Source organism: Haemaphysalis longicornis, unplaced genomic scaffold (assembly GCF_048455015.1).
Source record: "Haemaphysalis longicornis isolate Haplotype H1 unplaced genomic scaffold, Haemaphysalis longicornis Haplotype H1 scaffold_7, whole genome shotgun sequence".
Lineage (NCBI taxonomy): Eukaryota > Metazoa > Arthropoda > Arachnida > Ixodida > Ixodidae > Haemaphysalis > Haemaphysalis longicornis.
This window is the reverse complement of record NW_027526422.1, coordinates 115436563-115446498: the sequence shown is the minus strand read 5'-3', so window position 1 is coordinate 115446498 and position 9936 is coordinate 115436563. Positions and strand designations below refer to the sequence as shown.

The window sequence follows — 9936 nt, the reverse complement described above, 5'->3', positions numbered from 1 at the left end:
TTAAGGGCTGGGGCTGTCGGCGTCTCCTGTCGTCGTCGTCATCGTAATCGTCGTCTCATGTAATCACGGTCCCAAGATACGGGGAAAGTCGTTTACGCCTCGCCCTACAACTTAACGCGTTTTAAAAAACTCACCGGGACCCTCGTTTACGCCTCGCATGCTTCACCCCACCTAAGGTTTCGTGTTAGTGGAGACGGCCCGGGATTTTTAATGAAAGAAAACACGAAATATATACCCACAATAACCCGTCGCCTTCATTGCCTTTGTCTTTCGTCTGTACAACCTATTCGCATGCTGCACCGGACAGAGGCGGCTGTGAGCGCACTTCCCCTTACAAACCTCACAGTAGCACAACCTCTGGCATTTAAAGTAGCGTCGATTTCTCAACCCCTTTTCAACCACCTCCCGCATCGTGCGGTGTTAACGGCTCGAGTGAGGCGTAAAGAAAGACAGCCGCGAAGAAGGCATCGGTTCCTCCTGGCGCCTTCAAATCAAATCAAATCTTTATTATTACCACCCATTTTATTTTTTTTTCAGTACGTTTCTTTAATATACAATAGTTTTCTCGTAAGGCTGGGCTACGCGCAATTTTACACAAACAAGTATTTTCCTACTTGGTCACGGTTTTAAACTTTGTTTTCTACTTCTAGGTGCGGAGTACCTTAGGACCGCACAATGTCCGTCCACGTGCGTGCGCATAGCATTTACAATCGCAAAAAATCACGCAAGCACCGGGAGGATTCGAGCCTGTGTCTGGAAGACCAGACAGAGTTAGAGAGAGAGAGAGACAGAGTTAGTATCAGTAATCTTACCCATTGGGCTACGACCGTGAGCTTGTACACGAGAGCCAAACGGCTTACTCCCTCGCCCGTAACGGTGCGGAGTACCTTCAGACGTCCCAATGTCTGTCCGCGTCAATCCGCACGCACACCACCGATAAGCGAAAATCGATTTGAACCGTGAGTTTCATTTAGGGAACAATCAAGGTGCAACTCACAGCTCAAATCGAATGACGGTGGGGGCGCAAATCAGATGTCACTCGAGGCGCAACAAGGATGTCATTTCGAATTCCCGTACTCCGCACCCTCCCCATCATCCACGGAGTGGTGATGCTGACATTTTAATAAAATCACATTGGTCGGCTACAATAGCAGCAATTAACGACCTGTCATCTGCCCCACTTAATCTATTTCTTCGTCTCGCTTCTTATCATGACATTGCCCTAATGCCTTCTTTGTGAGATCGCGGGTTTTGCTCGAGCCGGTCGTGCTCGGGTAGGGCACCGACACTTGCGTAAATTGAATATTACGAACACAGGCTGTGAACACAGAAATGACGCCCCGAATTAACACAGGCTGTGGTAAGCATGGCATCTTTCACATAGAAATGACGCCCCGAACTGTGATGATAAAAAATCGACGCTGCTGCTTTCGCGGCAAACATCGGCGCAACCTGCCTGTATCGGCGAAACTAGCACTCGCAGTTGTTAGTAGCGCTATATAAGCACAATGATCTAAACGTGTCGGTGTCGTACACGCGTGAAAGAGCCTGATAAGGCTGAACGTTTTAGGTGCAATCGGTAGTAACTGTTTTTTTGTTAGCAGTTGAAAACGAAAAATTGCACCATCGTTTTTGCACCTTCCAAAGTGCGCCACGCGAAGCAAATGAAAAGGAAGAAATCTATCCTGGCATTTAACTCTGTTGCCTAGAGTTTGGTGTATAAATTTTTATCTTTTCGCCTGATACCACCAGACATCGTTGTATTTCTGACGCGGATAGATGAAAACGCCCACATTTTTCTTGTGTTAACGCTTGTGTTTTCTTGTGTTAAGCGGTGGCGCTTGCAGGCGCCACCGCTTCGCTCGTTATTTAAGAAGCCGTTTCATAGGCAGGGAAGAGTACGTTCCCGCCCGCGACCACTGCAGAACAGGGGTAAGTTCTAATGCAACAACGCATTCCTAATACTACATCACGCTTCAGCCTGGCAGCTAGGCTGAACATTTGATTGATTGCGGGGTTTAGCGCGCCGAAGTGGAGGGCTCCGGATTAATTGTGACCACCTGGGTATCTTTAAAGAGCGCCGTAATCTCGAACACACAGGCATTTCCGCTTTCCGCATCCATCAGAAAAGCGGCCGCCACGACCGGGAATCGAACCCCCGTCCTAGGGCTCAGCAGCCCAATGCCTTAGCCACTGAGCCACCGCAGCGGGTTAGCCTGAACAATTACATGTTCCGTTCTTCTTTTCTAGCCTGTTATTTAGGCATGGCTGCTTTAACGAGTTGGTATGACATCATGGTTGTGGAAAGTACGAACTATCGGCAGAAACAAGAGAAGAAACGATGTCGCCGTCTCCGATTCTCTTGTCCGTGTCGACAGTTTCCGCCTTCCACACCGATTTTTAACGAATTTGTTTTGCCAATAGAATTTACATCCTTACCACATGCCTCCAAATTTTCTATTGCAGTGCTTTTTTTCATCGTGTTTTCTAGCTCCACCATGGCTGATGAGCGTCCCAACGATGAAGGGGAGAACCCCCTGGCCCAGGATATACCGCTCCGTGCCAGAAACCACGGAGATGTCACGCCCCCCGAAGAACGTAGGGCGGACGTCGGCCTGCTCGGCTTGCCCCCGCGATGCAGCTGCATACTTTGGACAGCACTCGTAGTTGTGGTCTTCACATTTGCCGGTGTGTTGCTAACTAATTGGTGCTTAAAAGTGGACTGCCTGCAAAAAATGGACCAGAAGTGGCACAGGCTGTTTCACCCGGACGAAGAAGTGCATCCGAAGATCAGAATCCCAGAGACTGTGCTTCCGCTGGATCCGGTGCACTGGCGACATCGCGCTTCTCACCACCGCATGCCTCGGATACTGCTCTGGAACCCACATGCCCAAAAGTGGAGGCGAAGTGTTATGGTCGCCCCTGACGTGGGCGACGGAACGGACCCAGTGAGTATTGCACGGATAGCTGACTGCGCCGCGATTTCCAGACGCGGTGTATCGGAGCGCTGCGAAGTGGCACACAACCGAGACCTTCTCAGGCACAGCGACGCCGTGGTGTTCAATGGCGATCACTTGAACGCGTATGACTTGCCCGCTGAGCGCACCGTGGATCAGGTGTGGGTTTTTTCGGTCAAGATGCGCCAGCTTTCTTACGACTACAGTAAAAAAACATCGCTGGGAAATAGCGAAGTTAATGCTCTCTTCAACTGGACTATGGCCTACCGGGACGACGCTGATGTGCGTCTTCCCCGCAAGATCTGGCGCTTCCGCCTATCTCCTGTCTCGTCGTCAGCAACGGAACCAATTACCTATTTGTCTCCGCGTCGGCCCGCAGCTTTGATCGTCGGTGCGTGTAACAAGGCCCACATCATCGACCACTTCGCGGCCTTTTCCAGTTCCAACGCTACTGGAGAAGGAACTGTCGCTGCCGGATTCCATTTGCACGCGTTGCTTCAATGTGGGGAAGGTGTTTGCCCATCGCTAGAAGTCTGTGTAGCTTACGTCGCTGCGCGGTATCACTTCATCTTGGTCTTCAAGTCCCCTGACTGTTTTTCCAGTATGTATGACGTGATCTTCGAGGCATTCAAATACGACCTCGTCCCAGTCTTCCTAGGACCACCCGACGTTACCCTGGACGTGCCTCCTCACTCCGTCATCAGTTCGGGGAAACTCGAACCTTCGGTGCCACTCTCAAGCCACCTGCAGTCAATCCTGGACGACCCTCGCCAGTACGAGTCCTTCTTTTCCTGGAAGAAGGGCCGCGCGATAGTCGACTTGGACGACGAAATGTGCCCCCTGTGCTGCGCGCTCTGGGAAAGGAATCTGCGTAAGGGCGTGAATGGTAAGGTTAAAGAATGGCTAGACAACCGCAGTAAGTGCCGTTCAGAGAGCCCGCTGTATGGCCTCGACCCGGGGTTCACCTTTATGCCTCATGGTTGACGCACCGACATCTTTGTATGCTTTGGAGCTTATCTGGTTTCTGTTATAAGTGCACATTTTACTTTCTGCGCGTTTTTTATCGTTGCCTGTACATTGTAACGTTTTGTACCATGGCCTTTTATGTTTTTATAATAAAGAGCAAACACCACCGAACCATGTCTCCGGCGCAGTTTTTGAAGATTAATACCCCTGCCACGCGCAAATTAAATGTCATTCCCATCGAATGTCATTTGTTCAAAACAACATTTGTTTGCTGCCACACGAGACAATGTGACCTTCGATCAAAATTGCATTAGGGACCGAATGAGTTTGTCGAGCCCATTCGAATGCGTTCTTCAAGCAAATGTATTATCTTGACCTCAGAGACTCGGTGGGAATGCCCACCCAAAAAAAGATGACTAGAGCGTCACTGGCATTGTGTTATTTTTACAGGCATATAATTTTTAGTCATTTATTTGTTCATGTGAAACAAGCCGCATAGGGCTGTAAAAAATGAAACCGCTAGTCTCGCTACCAGGCCAGCCTCAGCCAGTGTTGCGGGCGCCAGCTTAAAGTGCATTCAAAAGTGCGGTAAAGGTGTTTAAGCTCTTTTCTTTGTTTTCGAAAATATTGATGCGCTTACTAAAATATTTTCTGTACGCAAGTTTTTACCCATCGTAACTGCCATCATTTGCAGATGACATTAAATTTGGCCGTAAAGGAGCACTTCAAGAAAATAACATTTCGTTCAAGGAAAGACATCCGATGGGAATGACATTAAATTTGCCGTGTGGCAGGCGGATTAGATTTTAGCGTGACGACGTTTACTAGCGTTATACGGCGCGGTAGCATTGGTACAGGGATACCATGACAATCTCAAAATTAAGCAGTCGGGTTACCAAGTGCACCTTGCTGGTTTCCCGCTAGGAATTTATTTCTGGAAAGGCGATTGCCCTTGCCCACGCTAAACCTGTCGCCTACTACCATAGACTTTCATACACTCTTGCGCCACTGTTAGGGGAGCCCGTGCTTCAGCGAGCGTTCCGTCATGTACCGGGCAGGCACGTTCCATTTGTCCTTGGCATGGCTCATGAACCGGCTCAAACGTTGGCTCCGGCTACGAAGAACCGACACTATTACTGTAGAAGCTTCATCAAAATTTCTTTGTTATTATAAAATTGAACCTCGAAAAGATTAATGTGCCAGTGATTATGTAGAAGCTTCACGTACGATGACCAACAAAAACATTTTACTTTTTTTCGATGATTTTGGCTTCGAGACAAAAAAGAAGCCGTATGGCTAGCTAAGCCAAGTAGGCGAGGAACGTCACTAGCAGCAAGGGCGCCGCCCACGGCGGCCCGCTACTGCAGCAACAGATTTCCCTCTAGCATATATTACTAATAACTCTATGACTGCGACCCTACTAATGCGTTTTCTTCCGCAGCGTGTCTTACTTGAGCCTCAAACATAGCCAACAAGGCTTACTTCGGCCATTATCTCGCTGTCTTCGGCACTTCCCCTAATTACTGCCTGTTTCTCGAAATTAAGCTGGGAAGGCACTTCAATTCTGTAGGACGAAGCCAGATAACCATTCGATTGATTGATTGATTGTAGGGTTTAACGCGCCGACGCAACGCAGGCGATGAGGCGCACCGTAGTGGAGGGCTCCGGATTAATTTTGACCACCTGGGGACCTCTATCGTGCGCCGAAATCTCGTAGACACGGGCGTTTTTGCTTTTCGCCTCCATCAGAAAAGCGGCCGCCGCGGCCGGGAATCGAACCTGCGACCTCGTGCGCAACGCCTTAGCCACTGAGCCACCGCGGCGGGTCCCAGATAACCATTCAGATTCAGATTCAGATTCAGATTCAGTTTATTTCATGTACAAGTACATCAGGGGGTTGGAGAAAAGCTGCAGTACTGCAGCTTGACAAAGCTCCAACCCCATGGACCTGGACAACAGTTTGTACAACGCAAATACAGCAGCAAATATTTTCATGTTCATTATTTGAATGCAACTTGTGTAAGTAGTATATTCTAGATATAGAAAACGTAATATTGCAGTGAAATACACAAAGAAACAATCGCAATACAAAGAAGATGGCACGACGGTATGCATATATAACAAGACAAAAAACAGTACTCTATAAAATACAGTGCAGGGGCAATGCAAGTAACAAAAAAGCAGTAAGGTGAGCATCACTAAAGAAACACTGCTAACAAGTTCTTTGGGGTTACATTTTCTATTTCGACACCATTTTTATATAGAGTGTTGAGTAATCTTGGTGTTATGGAGCTGAGCATATTATTCCCATAGTTAGTCCGGCTGGTAGGTACAAACCAGCGTTCAGGGTTTCTCACGCTGTACACAGAATTATTTCGAGTCAAGTTGGCCAAGTTAAGTAATGTATTTGTGTTATGGATTCGCTCGTTTATTAATGATTTACAGAGGCGATAGTCGAACAGTTTTTGTACCTGAATTAATTCGAATTGTTTCAATAAAGTACCAACCGAGTGATCCATTGGAGTATTGGTTATTATTTTGATTACTTTATTCTGCAGTCGGGAAAGTTTAGAGATGTTTGACATTGTAGTGGCACCCCATACTAAAAAACAATAGCTAATACATGATTGAAATAGTGCATGGTATATAATAAACCTTGTTTTAATGGGAAGTAACTCACGATTTCGATAAAGAAATCCTATTACTCTAGAAAGCTTCATTGCTACCCGGTCTGTTTGCAAATCCCAGAGCATATGCTCTGTGAATATCACGCCAAGAGTTTTGAAACTTTTCACAACTTCTATGGGGCGGCCATCGAGATGCAAGTTATTTATTGGATTTATTTGTTTGCCTTTAGCTCGGAAAATAATAGCTTTGGTTTTTTCACGGTTTATTATTAGGCCATTTGACGAAGCCCATTCACACAGTTTAGCTAGAATCTCATTGCCTCGGCTAATGAGATCTGTGCAGCTTTCATTGGCTAAAAACAAGCTCGTGTCATCCGCGTAGATTATAAATTTTACGGAAGAGCTGATTAACACAATGTCGTTTATGAAAATGTTGAATAAATAGGGACCCAATATGCTTCCTTGTGGTACGCCAAGGTATGTCCGCTTTGTTAAAGAAGTCGAGTTATTTATGTTTACATATTGCTGGCGGTTGCCAGGGTATGATTCAATAACCTCAAGGACCCTACCGCGAATACCGTATAATTCTAATTTCTTAAGTAGCAACTTTCGGTCATGCGAATCAAAAGCCTTCGAGAAGTCTATAAATATTCCAAGTACGAATTTTCTGTCTTCGATTTGGCGGAGAATAAATTCCTTCTGCGCAAGTAGCGCCAGTTCAGTAGACCTGTGTTTACGGAAACCAAACTGAGCATCTGATAGTATTTTTTGTTTATCTGTAAAGGACGCGAGCCGAGAATACAAAACTTTTTCAAGGACTTTCGAGATAATCGGTAAAATTGATATAGGCCTATAGTTCCCAAAACTGCTTTTGTCCCCTTTCTTGTACAGTAAGATTACTTTCGCGGTTTGCAAATTCGCTGGAAAAGTACCAGTAGAAAAACACAGGTTGAATATACTCGTCAGGGGGCGGGAAATTATATCAGCAATGAGTTTGATAGGGTGGAGCTTAAAATCAAAAGGATCGGAACTGTTGCTGTTTCGCAGCTGGATAATTGTTGAAAATACCTCGGCCTCAGTTACTGGGGCTAAAAATACTGAGTCGGAACAAGAATTCACCATCTTTAGCGTGTTATTTAATAATACCGGTGAGGACAATGTCGTCACAAGATATTCGTTGAAGGCATTTGCCAGATCACAACCTGTTAATTTTTTACCATCTACGGTGATTTCCGAGACTGTGTTGGAGGTGCTATTAGTGCCAAAGAGTGATCCTATCTTTTTCCAGGTTGCCATTGTATTGTGACTACACTCTGTAAATATGTTACTGAAATACTCGTTTCTAGCGCGACGAATTTCCTTGTTAAGGCTATTGCGAAATTTTTTGTATTCTATTAAAAGTTCTGGTCTACGGTGGGTGAGAAATTTTTCATACATGACGCCTTTCTTTTTTATTTTAGCCAGTAGGTGTCTAGTTATCCAGGGCTTACGGATCTTTCGGGAGGTGGTAAACTCTTTGTAGGGAAAACATTGATCGTACAGGTGCTTAATTTTTTTGATGAAGGTATCCATTGCAGTGGAAGCATTTGTGGCGCTACAGACGTCCATCCAATCGATTTCTAGAACATCATTCCTAAAGTGATCCAAGTTTTCGCACGAAAAATGTCTTGCTCTATCCGGTGGTTTTTTAACTCTATAGTTTCTTTCGATTGCCATGAATATAGGTAAGTGATCGCTCAGATCGCACGCTATAACACCAGCCTTAACATTGGTAGTATCCGAACCTATAAGAAAAAAGTCGATGAGCGTTGAAGTGTTTGCAGTTACTCGTGTTGGAGAGTTTATAACATTGGTTAAGTTGAAACTTTGAAATAACCAAGTCATCTCGTTTGTTATACTACCATGAGAAGACATGTCGACATTAAAATCGCCACCACAAATTATCTTAAGCTTATTGTTGACGCAGTAATCGAAAAAACGTTCAAGATAACTCAAGAGCAAAACGTGTGAACCAGACGGAGGGCGGTAAAGAACAGAAATGACGTAGTCCTTCAGTTTTACAGACAATATTTCATAGTCGTAGTTCGTGCACGTGAAAGCTGGTATCATGTCACACTGGTAAATATCTTTGATGAGCATAGATACTCCTCCACCTTGGCGAGAGGGGCGATTTAAAAAGAAAACATTGTATCCTGGGATTTTAAATACATCTTCGTCAGTTGTAAACCAGGTTTCTGATAACATGATGACGTCAAACTGAAATCCAATCTGGGTAAAAAATATTTCCAAGGATATACGCTTGTTTCTCGCAGACTGCGCATTTAAATGAAAAAATTTGAGTCCAGCTAGATGGGTTTTCCCGAGATGGGTACGCAAGGTATCGGGGGTGACATACATGTAAGTCGGTGTTCAGAAAAAACTTAACTGCCATAGGTCTACGTCATGATTTCCAAGTCATGTTTCGATCTTACAACAATGGCTCGGTCGCCTTCATTGCGCCGGATCAAAACTTTGCCGTTGTTGTGCCAAACGAAACGGAAATTCCTTTCTTGTGCCCACTGTTTTGTTTCCCAAAGTAGCGTTCTCGTTTGCTTGGTCATATTTGCCTGAATGTACACATCACTTTCAGTCTCTCTCAGTTTTTTTCGAGCTTCGAACCAGGCGTTCCTTGTAGCCTGCCGAGCGAAGCGCACGATTACAGCAGGCGTTTTGTCGGGCTTAGAAGGCAAGCGATGGGCCGCAGTGACGTCATTGTGCGTCAGCTCGGGAACCTCAAGTGTTCCCGCGATTTCGTTTACTTTCGCCAGTAGGTCTTCCTTATCTGTCTTCGGCAACCCGTGAAACTCTAGATTTAACTTTCTGTTCTGCCATTCAAGTTCGTCAAGGTCTTTCTTTATGCAGCTGATTTGCTCTTTGCCTTGGACAGATTCAATGCCCTCAACACGCTGTTTCGTCTCAATCATTTCTTTTTCCTGTTGGTCAAGTCTTGTTAATATTTCATCATACTTGTCCGAAACGTGCTGAACACTTGCTTCAAGGCTGGTCAGTGTTTCCTGCATGGTCTTCACCTTCTCCTGTAGCTCAGCCATTGCATTAACCGATGCGTAGTCAACTGTTTTTTTCTGCTTAGCGCCTCTGCACAGTGGGCATCGCCACTGCTTCTTTGTAGATTCTGATCTGGACTTGAAAGTCTTTTTCGCAATCCCCGAACATGGTCCCAAGTGGTACGAGCATAAACATTCACTACAAACAGCAAAAGGGTCATCCTGGCTGATAACCAAGTCACAGTCAAAGCAAGAATTGTCTTCAGCGCTACTCATTTCGCTAAGCTACATGGGCAGCAGCGTAGCGGCACAGAGAACAAGATGGCGACTTAGTGGGAGTGG

At 45.7% G+C, this 9936-nt stretch overlaps 1 protein-coding gene across 2 annotated transcripts; it reads left to right on the top strand.

The window, feature by feature from the left end:
- Window positions 1-1570: 1570 nt before the first annotated feature.
- Window positions 1571-4096, top strand: LOC144146845 (alpha-(1,3)-fucosyltransferase 7-like). 2 transcript variants are annotated; one of them, XM_077678785.1, is made up of 2 exons: window positions 1571-1932; window positions 2467-4096. In XM_077678785.1, exon 2 carries the CDS (start codon window positions 2499-2501, stop codon window positions 3939-3941), a length of 1443 nt encoding a protein of 480 aa, XP_077534911.1. In that variant the 5' UTR covers window positions 1571-1932; window positions 2467-2498; the 3' UTR covers window positions 3942-4096. The 2 variants fall into 2 exon arrangements, with proteins under 2 accessions (XP_077534911.1, XP_077534910.1); XM_077678784.1 differs by having other exon boundaries at window positions 1735-1932; window positions 2492-4096.
- The last annotated feature ends 5840 nt before the right edge of the window (window positions 4097-9936 follow it).

Bases quoted from the DNA above. Each gene is read 5' to 3' on its own strand.
- LOC144146845 (XM_077678785.1), top strand. From the start codon at position 2,499: ATGGCTGATGAGCGTCCCAACGATGAAGGGGAGAACCCCCTGGCCCAG.